The 16,880-nt window shown below is 42.8% G+C and overlaps 1 protein-coding gene and 1 long non-coding RNA gene across 2 annotated transcripts in view; one reads left to right on the plus strand and one right to left on the minus strand.

Moving 5' to 3' along the window:
* Positions 1-16,880, minus strand: part of LOC311114899 — a 112,133-nt gene that overhangs the window by 38,046 nt on the left and 57,207 nt on the right. The gene's annotated exons all lie outside the window — the stretch shown is intronic.
* Positions 1,874-15,274, plus strand: LOC311114895 (NLR family CARD domain-containing protein 3-like; the record flags this gene model as incomplete). Its single annotated transcript, XM_084190118.1, has 5 exons — positions 1,874-1,895; positions 3,844-5,602; positions 5,868-6,041; positions 7,709-7,826; positions 15,263-15,274. The coding sequence occupies 5 exons, from the start codon at positions 1,874-1,876 to the stop codon at positions 15,272-15,274; spliced, it is 2,085 nt and encodes a 694-aa protein (XP_084046244.1).

Raw genomic sequence — 16,880 nt, forward strand, 5'->3', positions numbered from 1 at the left:
TGAAGAAATAAAAACAATTCTGATGACTTGTTGTTTCTAAATGGCTGCTGGGTAATTTGATATGCATCGAAATCTTCGTTCATAGGCATCAAATTGAGCGAATGCTGTGAAGGTTCACTGAGTTGCAAACCAAATGGGTATAATGGGGTGATTGTTGTCTTATCGGGTGGTCTAGCTAATGGATTTGTAGATCTGACGCAGTTGCTACCTCAGATTATGAGCCTAGCAAGTGTCATATAGCTCAGTTGGTACAGCATGGCGCTTGCAACGCCAGGGTTGTGGGTTCGTTTCCCACGGGGGGCCAGTATGAAAATGTATGCACTCACTAACTGTAAGTCGCTCTGGATAAGAGCGTCTGCTAAATATGTAAAATGTAAATGTAAAAAATGTAATGAATGAGTTATGTAGTACCAACAGATGGCCAAAGGGAGGCGCAAGAGTGCTATAAACCCATACTGTTTTTTGCCATAAAAACACTAAACCTAACAATCAATCAAATGTATTTATAAAGCCCTTTTTACACCAGCAGATGTCACAAAGTGCTATACAGAAACTCTTACCCTACTTATAACCTATTTTAGCCGTAACCCCTAATTCTAGGGTAGGGTAGCCTAGAACACTTTTAGAAACTATTTTAGTAATAATATTATCTTAGTAAATACAATTATAGTATTAAGTAGCGTTTTGATTATTTTGTTGTTATTTTATTATATATATAATTGCAAGACAGAACACTTGATAAATAAGACACATTTGTTTTATTTTTCAAATGTGGTTTGAATTGGTTGACCTAGTAACCTCTGTGTGAAAGTCCAGCAATTGGCGTGGGGCAGGTTTGAGACTGATCTAATACACTTTATTTCTTAGCTGCCTCACCAACGTCTGTACGTGAATTAATAACTTTTAATAGCTAAATATTTCCAATAGATGGCAGCATAAGACCACGAAACATCAGTTATAGGCTACAAGCAGCAATATGATTGACATAAAATAGCATGCAACCAAATTCTAAATGTCCCATGATTTTCTAAAATGGTCACTCATTACTTTAGCTAGCTATATATCTCGTATTAGGCCTGTGATGCTTTTGGAAGAGCAATTAAATAGTGACTATAGCAGGTGTTGAACCCCTGGTAAATAATCACTAGTCAGATGCTCCAACCTCAACTCTAATATACATGCATTTTTAAATATCTAATATTGCGATTAAACAACCTCGGAATAGAAAAGACAAGAGTGCGTCTTCCAGCCCACCAATAAATTACATCATGCAACCCTCGCGGTTAGCAAATGTACCTCAACATGCCCCTCGCTTGTGCTAGAAGGCAGAGTGCTCGCTGCTGGTTGATGAATCTGACAATGAATGTACTAGGAAAATATGTTTTTCTCGACCAGAGGTGACTAAATTAATGTTCAGGCTTATTGATAATCATTATAGTAATGAAGTATGGTCATAATAAACATGAATCATCATTATATTATTTCACAGTAATCTGTTAAATGCTTTTTCAGTCGTTCCTCTTGCGTTAGCAGTGTGGAAAGGGACAGTAAAAAGCGTGTGCAGGAGTTTTCCTGTGAGGGGGAGTGGTGGTGTATCCAGGGAGAAAACTAAACTAACCTTCTGAAATGTCATTCGTGGTCTTATGCTGCCATCTATTGGAATTATTTAGTAACTGCAGTAGTACTGAATAACGTGTATATCCTTACTAAAGTAGTAATTACTCAGAATTGCAAAATATGACATTTTCTAGTTCATTTTACCACTTACAACAAAAAAATAACAATTTATAGCATAGCACAATGAAACTGACATAAACCAAAAACAACATACATTTTGTTAATTATAAAAAATAAATAAAAACGATGTATTTAGATGGGTGACATTATCTACCAAAGTAACACCTCAATCGAGCGTTCTTTTTAATTATTATTACTGTGTAAAACCTAGCAGTACTACTTATTTCTCTGAGAGTGAGGCAGATATATATATTATTACTGTGTAAAACCTATTAGTAGTACTTATTTCTCTGAGAGTGAGGCAGATATATTATTACTGTGTAAAACCTAGCAGTACTACTCATTTCTCTGAGAGTGAGGCAGATATATTATTACCGTGTAAAACCTAGCAGTACTACTTATGTCTCTGAGAGTGAGGCAGATATATTATTACTGTGTAAAACCTAGCAGTACTACTTATTTCTCTGAGAGTGAGGTAGATATATATTATTACTGTGTAAAACCTAGCAGTACTACTTATTTCTCTGAGAGTGAGGCAGATATTATTACTGTGTAAAACCTAGCAGTACTACTTATTTCTCTGAGAGTGAGGCAGATATATAGCATTATGCAAAAAAAAAAAACATGATTATTTGTCTCTCTGAAATGAAACCATCAAGTGATAGATTTTAAACAAATACATGTCTGTCATTGAACAACCCCATACCATGATTAGCTAGTGAAAAAACACACCAATCTCTTTCATAACTTCTTTAAACAATAAAAGCTAATTTACCAACATTTCTGAAAATGGATATATAGAGTTTTGGAATAAAACTCTTCTTATGTTTCCCCATCTGAGCTCAGAGTAGATGAGAGACGTAATGTTTGTCTCTGTTGTGTTGAAGCCCAATCAAGCAGGAGAGACCAGCCTCCCCTGTACCCAGCTGTGTGTCCATGAAGAGTGACTGGTCTATGGGTTGTTTTATAGAGTTCAGAGAGGGAGACTTTTCTACTGAACAAAGGTAAGAAGAACTCATGGGTCATGGTCTGTGAGTTAAACAACACTGTCTCTAGTCATTTCTCCTCTCCCATTTTCCCATTTATTTTGGTTGTTTTCATAATCCATAGGCTAATCCTTTTTTCCATTTTCATAGTCCTAAAACTGTGTGTGTGTGTGTGTGTGTGTGTGTGTGTGTGTGTGTGTGTGTGTGCACACTCCCTGGATGAGGAGATGTAATCTGATGTTTTGTCCACAGAAACCAACAGGAGAGATCAGAGTCAGAGATTCTCAGTGGTCAGTCTTCCCAGAGTCATCAAACAGACCTGGCCTCCATATTCAGTGTATGTGGTCCTGTTATGTACATTTGTTTTTGTTTACCTCAAGTAAAGTTGATCTGTCAATCATTCATTCATGTGTTAATGAGAAAGCGTTTAGTCTCTTGCTTAACTTATTTACTTGATTTATTTCAGTTGCTTGAAGAGAATATTATGACATTTGTGAAGAACGAGCTGAAGAGGTTCAAGAGGATTCTTAGTCCAGAACTCCCAGAAGGCTTTGAGAGTCAGAAGCAGGATAAGGAAGTGGTGGATGCTGAAGATGAGAAGCAGGAGAGCAGTGCCAGAGAGGGGGCTCTGAAGATCACACTGCACGTCCTGAGGAAAATGAACCAGAAGGAGCTTGCTGACACACTGGAGAAAAGTAAGAGCTGTCTGCCTGATGTTGAATGCTGTTTTATAACAAACATTTAAAAGCTGTAGCTAAAGTACAGCTAAAGTAGCTGTGTAACTAAATGATATTGTAGCAGCCTTAACACAACACCTAGTGACCTCATCAAGTAGCAGCAGGGATGTGTTGTGTAGAGAGAGAGAGAGAGAGAGAGAGAGAGAGAGAGAGAGAGAGAGAGAGAGAGAGAGAGAGAGAGAGAGAGAGAGAGAGAGAGAGAATACCAATAATAATATAATCAGTCACACCAGTCTGTACTGCATTATGAAAACATTTACACATTTATACAGTCAGTTAAGCGAATAAATAATTATAATTTAAAATTGTATAATAGTCCCACAATACTGTAGGCATTAAAACAGACGTAATATTCATATCCTCTGTGTTATTTCTTCATTCAGATGAGCTTGCTGTGATTTGCCAACGTGAACTCAAATCTAATCTAAAGAAGAAGTTTCAATGTGTATTTGAGGGGATCGCTAAACAAGGAAACCCAACACTTCTCAATAAGATCTACACAGAGCTCTACATCACAGAGGGTGGAACAGGAGAGGTCAATAATGAACATGAGCTGAGACAGATTGAGACAACAACCAGGAAACAAGCAAGACCAGAGACTGCAGTCAAATGTAACGACATCTTCAAACCCTTAACTGGACAAGACAAACTTATCAGAACTGTGCTGACAAAGGGAGTCGCTGGCATTGGAAAAACAGTCTCTGTGCAGAAGTTCATTCTGGACTGGGCTGAAGGAAAAGCAAATCAGGATGTCCAATTTGTATTTTCATTCCCTTTCCGGGAGCTGAATTTGATGAACAGGGAAAAACACACTTTCATTGAACTTCTCAATCACTTCTCAATGGAAACCAAAGAATCAAGAATCTCCAACTACGACAAGTACAAGGTTCTGTTCATCTTTGATGGTCTGGATGAGTGCCGACTGCCCTTAGACTTCCAGAAGAACAAGATTTGTTTTGACGTCACAGAGTCAACCTCAGTGGATGTTCTGCTGACAAATCTCATCAATGGAAATCTGCTTCCCTCTGCTCTCCTCTGGATAACTACCCGACCTGCAGCAGCCAATAAGATCCCTTCAGTGTGTGTTGACCAGGTGGCAGAGGTACGAGGGTTCAATGACCCACAGAAGGAGGAGTACTTCAGGAAGAGATTCAGTGATTCAGAGGACCTGGCCAGCAGAATCATCTCACACATAAAAACATCAAGGAGCCTCCACATCATGTGCCACATTCCAGTCTTCTGTTGGATTTCTGCAATAGTCCTTGAACACATGTTGAAACACAAGACAGAAGAGATGCCCAAGACTCTTACTGAGATGTACACACACCTTGTGGAGTTTCATACCAAACAGAAGAATGAAAAGTATCTTGGGAAAGAAGAGACAGGTCCACACTGGAATAAAGAGAGCATTCTGTCACTGGGAAAACTGGCTTTTCAACAGCTTGTGAATGGCAATCTGATTTTCTATGAAGAAGACCTGAAAGAGGCTGGCATTGATGTCAATGAAGCCTCAGTGTACTCAGGATTGTGCACGCAGATCTTTAAAGAGGAATGTGTGCTGTACCAGGACAAAGTATACTGCTTCGTGCATCTGAGCATTCAGGAGTTTCTGGCTGCTGTATATGTGTTCCTCTCATTCATCAACAACAATGAGAATCTAATGGCCGAACCGCAAGTTACTGAAGTTACCGTCTACAAGAGTGCTGTGGATAAAGCCTTACGAAGTGAGACAGGAAACCTGGACCTTTTCCTCCGCTTCCTTCTGGGCCTCTCACTGGAGTCCAATCAGAAGCACTTACGAGGTCTACTGACAAAGACAAGAAGCAGCTCACAGAGCCATGAAGAAACAGTCAAGTACATCAAGGAGAAGATCAGGGAGAATCCCTCTCCAGAGAGGTGCATCAATCTGTTCCACTGTCTGAATGAACTGAATGACCATTCTCTAGTGGAGGAGATCCAAAGCTTCCTTAGATCAGGAAGTCTCTCAGAAGCCAAACTGTCACCTGCACAGTGGTCAGCTCTGGTCTTTGTGTTGCTGACTTCAGAAAAGGAGCTGGATGTGTTTGACCTGAAGAAATACTCCAGATCAGAGGAAGGTCTTCTGAGGCTGCTGCCAGTGGTCAAAGCCTCCAGAGCTGCTCTGTGAGTACATAAAATGACATTTAAGTACTAATCATCGGGAAGAAATATTCAGTTTAGAGAAAAATATGTATTATTGAATAACATATTGAATCAATGCATTGATGTTCACATTAGTATAACAATATGACCATACAATTCTAGGAGACAGAATATTAATATATATGTTGTTTAAGAGAATATACCAAATGCATCTGCCATTGTCCTTCTACACTACTGGTGTTAAATTAACAGTGTGTTTGTGAAATCATGATGATCTCTCTGTCAGGTTGTCAGGCTGTGGAGTCACAGAGGAAGGCTGTGATTCTCTGGTCTCAGCTCTGAAGTCAAACCCCTCACACCTGAGAGAGCTGGATCTGAGTAACAATGACCTGAAGGATTCAGGAGTGAAGCTGCTCTCTGCTGGACTGGAGAATCCCCACTGTAAACTGGAGACTCTGAGGTCAGTATTCCTGTAGTTGGTCAACAAGTGATAACTGTTCACCAGATCCACATGTGTTTACCAGGCACACATAGTCCACACCATATGTGTTTGGACAGTGAAGCTTACAGTTTTACATTTGGTGCTATGCTCCATCATTTTGGATTTCAGATAGAATGTTTCATATTAGGCAACAGTACAGAATGTCACCTTTTATTTAAAGGTATTCATAAATATATATTTTTTACCGTTTAGAAATGAAAGCACTTTACGTATCTAGTTCTCCCATTTTAAGTCGTAATTATTTGGACAAATGAAATTAGTCAAAATTTTAGTGGGCTACCGAGTGGCGCAGCGGTCTAAGGCTCTGCATCTCAGTACTTGAGGTGTCACTACAAACCTCCTGGTTCGATTCCAGGCTGTATCACAACCGGCTGTGATTGGGAGTCCCATAGGGCGGCGCACAATTGGCCCAGTGTCATCCGGGTTTGGCCGGTGTAGGCCGTCACTGTAAATAAGAATTTGTTTTAACTGACTTGCCTAGTTAAATAAAATAAAAATACATTAAAAAGTGTTTGGTCCAATATTCCATACCTGCAGTGATTACATCAAGCTTGTGATTCTACAAACTTGTTGAATGCATTTGCAGTTTGTCTTGGTTGTGTTTTGGATGATGTTTTTCCCAGTAGAAACTGAATGGTGAATAATGTCCTGTCATTTTGGAGTCACTTCACTTGTATTGTCAGTAAGAATAGAAGATGTTTCTGAACACTTCTACATTCATGTGGATGCTACCATGATTATGAATAATCATAAATGAATCGTGAATGATGATGAATGAGAGAGTTACAGAGGAACAAGGATCATACCCCCTCTGTTATTGGTAATGGTGAGAGGTTAGCATGTTTTGTTGTAGCCTCTGTAACTTTCTCACTCATTATAATTCATGATTCATTCATGATTTTTCTTAATCATGGCATCATCAGGATTAATTTAGTAGTGTTTAGAAACATGTTATTTACTCACTTAGACAGAAAATTACTCCAGTCATCATCCACCATTCAGTTACTGTTGGGCAAAACATAACCCAAAACACAACCAAAACAAACTGCAAATGCAACCAACCAGTTTACAACCAAATACTCAACTTTTGACTACTTTAATACACTATAAGTGAATTGGTCAGAATACTTATGTTTTCTTCAAATAGGGGGACTAGATACATAAAGTGCTTTCATTTCTAAATGTTGAAAGAGATATGTATTAAAATACCCTCAAATAAAAGGTGACATTATATACTGTCACCTCATATGAAACATTTGATCTCAAATCCAAAATGCTGGAGTATAGAGCCACATTTAAAATGTTAGCTTCACTGTCAAAATAGATATGGTGTGGACTGTATACTCAATACAATCTAAATCTGATACCTCACTGTCTGTCTTTTGACTGATACTGCTTTTTAAACTGCTCTGGTCAGTCTACTCAAATATTTGTACTATACATGTTTCTATCTACAAGCAATACTTTGATAATTTGTTATTTCTAATAATGATACATTCATTTATGAATAGATATGGCAGGTTTCAGGACACTGATGTATCTGAACATTTTGAAAAAATATACTGCCACTATTTTGACCACCAAAGAATAGCAGTGTGGTTTTAATATGATTTGACTCTTTACAGGCTGTCAGGCTGTCTAGTCACAGAGGAAGGCTGTGCTTCTCTGGTCTCAGCTCTGAAGTCAAACCCCTCACACCTGAGAGAGCTGGACCTGAGCTACAATCACCCAGGAGACTCAGGAGTCAGACTGCTCTCTGCTGGACTGGAGGATCCACACTGCAGACTGGAGAAACTCAAGTATGTAGAGGGTTTATGTCAATGTTCATATCAGACATGTTGGAGTTATCAGGCTAGTTAAGACAAACATTCTGACCACCACTTGGACTAAGTTATATAAAGACTGTGTGTGTGTGTGTGTGTGTGTGTGTGTGTGTGTGTGTGTGTGTGTGTGTGTGTGTGTGTGTGTGTGTGTGCGTGCGTGTGTGTGTGTGTGTGTGTGTGTGTGTGTGTGTGTGTGTGTGTGTGTGTGTGTGTGTGTGTGTGTGTGTGTGTGTGTGTGTGTGTGTGTGTGTGTGTGTGTGTGTGTGTGTGTGTGTGAGTTCAGGTGTATCCCTCAATGACTGTCTGTTCTTCTGCTTACCGCTACAGTGTGGAACATGGTGGAGAGAACACAATGAAACCTGGACTTAGAAAATGTGAGTGATGACTGCTGGGAAGAATATGACTAAGAATAAGTCTTAATTCAAGTGAAGTCAAAGTCAAAGACCACCATCATTACTTACTTGGTCATATTAAATATCAGCTGTAGTTCTACAGAAGCACAAATCAGGGACACCAAAGTTTACAAAGAGTTGCTTTGACAATGTGTGTGTCTGGGTGTGTGTGTGACGTGTTTGTGTTACTTTAGAAATGTGTGTGTGTGTTCATGCATGCATACAGGTGTGTGTTTCTGTGTGTGTGTGTGTGTGTGTGTGTAATGAATGGGAATAAGTATGTTTTATATTACCATACAGTATAACATATGATCATTGAACAAATCTCAAGTTACCTTAACTTCTCCTTTTGATCCCTAGAAACATCTACATTAAATGAATTAGTGAAAAGTGAGTTAACATTCTAATGTGAATGATGCTGATTTCTAATATTGTGTCTGGTTTCATCCATCAGATGTCTGTGATCTCACACTGGACCTAAACACAGTAAACAGATAACTCTCTCTGTCTGAGGAGAACAGAAAGGTGACATATAGGAGTGAGAAGCAGCCGTATCCTGATCACCCAGAGAGATTTGAGGGCTGGGAACAGGTGCTGTGTAGAGAGGGTCTGACTGGGCGCTGTTACTGGGAGGTAGAGTGGAGTGGGAGAGGGGCTGGTATAGGAGTGACATATAAAGGAATCAGCAGGAGAGGAGGGGTTAATGGTAAGGACTGTGGGATTGGATACAATGACAAGTCCTGGAGTCTGTTCTGCTCTGACAACAGTTACTCTGCCTGTCACAATAATATGTCCACTACCATAGACGTCCCCTCCTCCAGCTCCCACAGAGTAGGAGTGTATCTGGACTGGCCAGCCGGCACTCTGTCCTTCTACAGAGTCTCCTCTGACACACTGACCCACCTGAACACATTCCACTCCACATTCACTGAGCCCCTCTATCCAGGGTTTAGGATTTATCATGTTGACTCCTCAGTGTCCCTGTAAATAATAACCATGGTAACACTGACACACACACACACACTGGACACACACACACACACACACTCACACTGGACACACTGGACATACACACACACACACACACACACACTAGACACACACACACACACACACAAACTGGACACACACACACACACTGACACACTGGACACACACAAACACTGGACACACACACACACACACTGGACACACACACACACATACTGACACACACTGGACACACAAACACACTTGATACACACACACTGAACACACACACACCGGACAAACACACACTGGACACACACACACACACACACACACACACACACACACAGGACAAACATACATTGATCACACAAACTGGACAAACACACACACACACACAGAGGACACACACACACACTGGACACACACACTGGACACACACACACACACACTGGACAAACACACACACAAACACACACAGGACACACACATACACTGGACACACACACACAGACTGGACACACACACTCACACACACTGGACACACACAGGAAACACACACACACACACCTGACACACACACACACACAGGACACACACACACACTGGACACACACACACACACACTCACACACACTGGACACACACACACACAGGACACACACACACTGGACACACACACACACACACACACACACACACTGGACACACACACACACACACTGGACACACACACACACACACACACACTGGACACACACAAACACACACACACACTGGACACACACACTCACACTGGACCCACACACATACACAATGGACACACACACAGTGGAGACACACAAACACACACACATACACTGGACACACACACTGGACACACACACATACGCTGGACACACACACACACACACACACACACACTGGACCCACACACACACACACTGTACACACACACACCGGACAAACACACACAGGACACACATACACACACACACACACACACACTGAACAAACACACTGAACACACACACACCGGACAAACACACACTGGACACACACACACACACACACACACACACAGGACAAACATACATTGATCACACAAACTGGACAAACAAACATTGATCACACACACTAGACACACACACACGCTGGACACACACACACACACACTGACACACACACACACTGAACAGACACACACCGGACAAACAAACACACACACACAGGACTCACATACATTGATCACACACACACTGGACACACACACAAACACTGAACACACACACACAGAGGACACACACACACTGGACACACACACTGGACACACACACACACACACAGTGGACAAACACACACACAAACACACACAGGACACACACATACACTGGACACACACACACAGACTGGACACACACACTCACACACACTGGACACACACACACAGGAAACACACACACACACACACCTGACACACACACACACACAGGACACACACACACACTGGACACACACACACACACACACTCACACACACTGGACACACACACACACAGGACAGACACACACTGGACACACACACACACACGCACACACACACAAACACACTGGACACACACACACACACACACACACTGGACACACACACACACACACACACACACACACACTGGACACACACAAACACACACACACACTGGACACACACACATACGCTGGACACACACACACTCACACTGGACCCACACACATACACAATGGACACACACACACTGGGGACACACAAACACACACACACACTGGACACACACACTGGACACACACACATACGCTGGACACACACACACACACACTCACACTGGACCCACACACATACACACTGGACACACACACACTGGACACACACACACCTGACACACACACACACAGGACACACACACACACACACACACACACTGGACACACACACTGGACACACACACACACACTGGACACACACACTCACACACACTGGACACACACACAGACACTGAACACACACACATACACACTTTCACACACACACAGACACTGGACACACACACAGACACTGGACACACACACATACACACTTACACACACACTCACACACACTGGACACACACACACACACACACACACTGGACACACACAAACACACACACACACTGGACACACACACACAGGACACACACACTGGACACACACGCACACACTGGACACACACACACACACTGGACACACACACACACACTGGACACACACACACACTGGACACACACACACACACACACACACACACACACACACTGAACACACACTCACACACTCACACACACACACACACACTGGACACACACACTGGATACACAAACACAATGGACTCACACACACTGATCACACACACACTGGACACTGGACACACACACTGGACACTGGACACACACACACTGAACACACACACACACACACACACACACACACACACACACACACTGGACACACACACACACACACACTGAACACACACACACACACACTCACACACTGGACACACACAAACACTGGACACACACACACTGGACACACACACACACACACTGGACACACACTGGACACACACACACATACACACACTGGATTCACACACACACACACACTGGACACACACATACATACACATTGGACACACACACACACTGGACACACACACACACTGGACACACACACACAGGACTCTCACACACACACACATACACAAATACACACACACACACTGGACAGACACACACTGGACACACACACACACACACACACTGGAAACACACACACTTACTTACTTACTTAATTACTTACTTTATTGTCCCCATGGGGAAATTTTGTTGCAGTGTCATGTACACATTTAAAGTGCCGTTAAATACAAAACAAGATTGACAATACAACTTTCAATAACAGTCACGCACCAATAAAAATAAGAAATAAGAAATAAAACATTTAAAACATTTAAAACAAAGACTAGCCTGCTGGCCTTACCGGGTCAATGGGAACATTTGCCCGAGCTATTTAAGAGGGATATCACACCTGGCACAAATGATTGTCTCGTTCTATTTTTCCTACTGAGGGGTGCCCTATACCTACGCCCAGAGGGGTGTAATTCAAAGTCCAGGTACAGGGGGTGACTTGGGTCTAAAATGATTTTGTGAGCCTTACGGAGGGCCCTGACCTTAAAGATCTCATCCAGGCCTGTCTGTTTGACTCCAAGTACCTTACTTGCTGTGGTAATAATCCTTCTCAGCATGTTTCTCTGACTGACAGTGGCATTGCCAAACCAACAAACAATACAAAAAGTTAAAATACTCTCAATAAAGGATTTGTAAAACAGAGTCAATATAGTACAGTCTATATTAAAAGAACCCAACTTTTTTAGAAAATACAGTCTCTGTTGGCTCTGTTGACACTGACACTGAACACACACACATACTGGACACACACACATTGAACACACACACACACACACACTGGACAAACACACACTGGACACACACACAGTGGACACACATACATACACTGGACACACACACACACACTGGACACACACACTGAACACAACCATCCCTGCAATTTCTACCTGTCCTGATCTAGTGTTTCACCCCTGACCTCCTCACACCGTCTCACTGTCCATGTCTGCTTTTAGCTCCCACCTCTACTTCACTGGGTTATAATGGACCTTATGCTTGTTATGTCACCTCTGGAACCAGTTATCAAACATACTGACCTTTCTGACCCTATCCCATGGCCCTACTTTCTACAACTGAACATTTAAATTCCTCTATGAGTTTTGTTTAGTGTCCATTTACTTATCTATGTATTTGTTGTATATTGGGGTTGTGCCGCAGAGCATCATGGGGGTTTGTATGTATTGAGATGATCACGTTCCAGATAAATGGTTGAACTGATTCCTGTCTCCCGTCTCATCATTATTGAATTGTTATACAGACGTGGTTATGAAACCCACGAGACATAACAACAGATTGGCGATGAGTAAGTCTGAATCTACAGGAACTATTCTGTCTGGAAGAAGTGGGTTTTTACAACTGTTTAAAACTGTTATTTTCTGTGGTACAGAATAGGCTAATGTTAGCACAGTGTATTGATAGCAGAGGCAAGTACATAGTCTAGCTAGCTAAGAAAGAGCATTAACCAGTGGTGTAAAGTACTTAAGTAAAAATACTTTATAGTACTACTTAAGTAGTTTTTTTGGGGTGTCTGTACTTGACTTTACTATTCATATTTTTGACTACTTTTACTTTCACTTCACTACATTCCTAAAGAAAATTATGTACTTTTTACTCCATACATTTTCCCTGACACCCAAAAGTAATCATTACATTTTGAATGCTTAGCAGGACAGGAAATGGTCCAATTCACACACTTATCAAGAGAACCTCCCTACTGCCTCTGATCTGGCAGACTCACTAAACACAAATGCTTTGTTTGTAAATTGTCTGAGTTTTGGAGTTTGCCTCTGGCTGAATGTAAATTTAAAAAACAAGAAAATCGTCTGGTTTGCTTTATGTAAGGAATTTGAAATGATTTATACTTGTGCTTTTACTTTTGATACTTTAGTATATTTTAGAAATTACATTTACTTTTGATACTTAAGTATATTTAAAACCAAATACTTTTAGACTTTTACTCAAGTAGTATTTTACTGGGTGACTTTCACTTTTAGTTGAGTCATTTTCTATTAAGGGATCTTTACTTTTACTCAAGTATGACAATTGGGTACTTTTTCCACCACTGGAGTTAATATCGTCAACTGTGAAGACAAACCTTTTAATTAAAACTGCTAAATGAGCGAACTTAGGAGGAAACGTCAGTGAGTGAAGTGAATGAAGATCACATGACTGAGGAAAATATTGCTTTGGTTGAGGACAATATTGAAGTGAGTGACAATCAGGAGCTTATTGAGAAATGAACAATTATTGGAATTGTTGGAAACATTGGACAGTTTGATAAAAGTATTGAGCAGTGGAGCTCATATACAGAACAGTTTGAATATTTTGTTCTTGTAAATGACATGGATGAGGACAACATTGTGCCTCCATGTTTTAGTGTAATGGGGCCAAAGACATTTAATTTACTAGGCAGCCTGCTACAGCCAGACAGAACAGGTAATAAGACGTATGGGGATATTGTGGAGATACTTAAAGGACATGTTTCACCAGAACCACTAATTAATGCTGAAAGGTTCAGGTTCCACAGGAGACATCAGGAAGAGGGAGAATCAGTAACAATGTTTGCTGCTGCATTAAAGAAACTACCAGAACACTGAGTTTAATGTTGTTCTAAATGACATCATTAGAGACAGACTAGTATGTGGGCTACGGAGTGAAGCTACACAAAAGAGACTGTTGACTGAAAGTCATCTGACCTTGGCAAAGGACATTGAAATCAGTGTGTCCATGGAACTAGCTGCTAAAGAGGCTCACCAGTTGAGTTCATCAGGAACTTAGTGGGTTCATCTAACAATCCTAATCACCAGCTAATACATTTTAATCTCATACACAGGGTAAACCTTCCACCTAGAAAACATAATTTAATAGAAATCACAACCACTCCTCTGTGTGATCTATGTAATCAAGGTGCCTTGGACTCCTTTAATTATATGTACTGGGAGTGACCAGGGGACATGTTTTGGAAAGAGGTATCCTCATACCTTGTTCCCCCAAACTGTTATTACTGAATGATAATTCACCACTGTCATTACAGCAAAGACGTATAATGTTGTCAGGTTGGACAGCAGCTAAAAAGATGTTGGAATTAAGATGGCAACCACCACACCTCATTGGATCAGCACTTTTATAGATATCATTTATTTAGAACTATCCACTGCTAGGATCCATGGGGCTAGCCAAACAACAATTGCAGCTGAAACCATAAAATAACTATTTTAGTGGATTTTACCCAACAGATTGACTGTTAATTATATTATTTGTGCAAATGTGTGGTCCCAGGAGGGGTTGGAGTGTGGGTTGGGGTGGTCCCAGGAGGGGTTGGAGGGTGTGTTGGGGTGGTCCCAGGAAGGGTAGGAGGGTGGGTTGGGGTGGTCCCAGGAGGGGTTGGAGGGTGGGTTGGGGTGGTCCCAGGAGGGGTTGGAGGGTGGGTTGGGGTGGTCCCAGGAGAGGTTGGAGGGTGGGTTGGGGTGGTCCCAGGAGGGGTTGGAGGGTGGGTTGGGGTGGTCCCAGGAGGGGTTGGAGGGTGGGTTGGGGTGGTCCCAGGAGGGGTTGGAGGGTGGGTTGGGGTGGTCCCAGGAGGGGTTGGAGGGTGGGTTGGGGTGGTCCCAGGAGGGGTTGGAAGGTGGGTTGGGGTGGTCCCAGGAGGGGTTGGAGGGTGGGTTGGGGTGGTCCCAGGAGGGGTTGGAGGGTGGGTTGGGGTGGTCCCAGGAGGGGTTGGAGGGTGGGTTGGGGTGGTCCCAGGAGGGGTTGGAGGGTGTGTTGGGGTGGTCCCAGGAGGGGTTGGAGGGTGGGTTGGGGTGGTCCCAGGAGAGGTTGGAGGGTGGGTTGGGGTGGTCCCAGGAGGGGTTGGAGGGTGGGTTGGGGTGGTCCCAGGAGGGGTTGGAGGGTGGGTTGGGGTGGTCCCAGGAGGGGTTGGAGGGTGGGTTGCGGTGGCCCAGTAGGGGTTGGAAGGTGGGTTGGGGTGGTCCCAGGAGGGGTTGGAGGGTGGGTTGGGGTGGTCCCAGGAGGGGTTTGAGGGTGGGTTGGGGTGGTCCCAGGAGGGGTTGGAGGGTGGGTTGGGGTGGTCCCAGGAGGGGTTGGAGGGTGGGTTGGGGTGGTCCCAGGAGGGGTTGGAGGGTGGGTTGGGGTGGTCCCAGGAGGGGTTGGAGGGTGGGTTGGGGTGGTCCCAGGAGAGGTTGGAGGGTGGGATGGGGTGGTCCCAGGAGGGGTTGGAGAGTGGGTTAGGGTGGTCCCAGGAGTGGTTGGAGGATGGGTTGGGGTGGTCCCAGGAGGGGTTGGAGGGTGGGTTGGGGTGGTCCCAGGAGGGGTTGGAGGGGGGTTGGGGTGGTCCCAGGAAGGGTTGGAGGGTGGGTTGGGGTGGTCCCAGGAGGGGTTGGAGGGTGGGTTGGGGTGGTCCCAGGAGGGGTTGGAGGGTGGGTTGGGGTGGTCCCAGGAGGGGTTGGAGGGTGGGTTGATGCAGCTGAGGTGGGTGGGTTGGGGTGGTATATTAATAACTAGTTTCCATAATATTCTGATATATAATTTAACAGTATTGTGTCTCTAGCTGTATAACCATTCCTGCTGCTATTTGTTCTGATATATATTTTAACAGTATTGTGTCTCTAGCTGTATAACCATTCCTGCTGCTATTTGTTCTGATATATATTTTAACAGTATTGTGTCTCTAGCTGTATAACCATTCCTGCTGCTATTTGTTCTGATATATATTTTAACAGTATTGTGTCTCCAGCTGTATAACCATTCCTGCTGCTATGTGTTCTGATATATATTTTAACAGTATTGTGTCTCTAGCTGTATAACCATTCCTGCTGCTATTTGTTATTGTCTGTGTTCCTTTGAAAATAATATAAAAAG

The sequence above is a fragment of the Coregonus lavaretus genome, assembly GCF_964263955.1.
Source record: "Coregonus lavaretus genome assembly, contig: HAP1_SCAFFOLD_1381, whole genome shotgun sequence".
Taxonomy (NCBI): Eukaryota; Metazoa; Chordata; class Actinopteri; order Salmoniformes; family Salmonidae; genus Coregonus; species Coregonus lavaretus.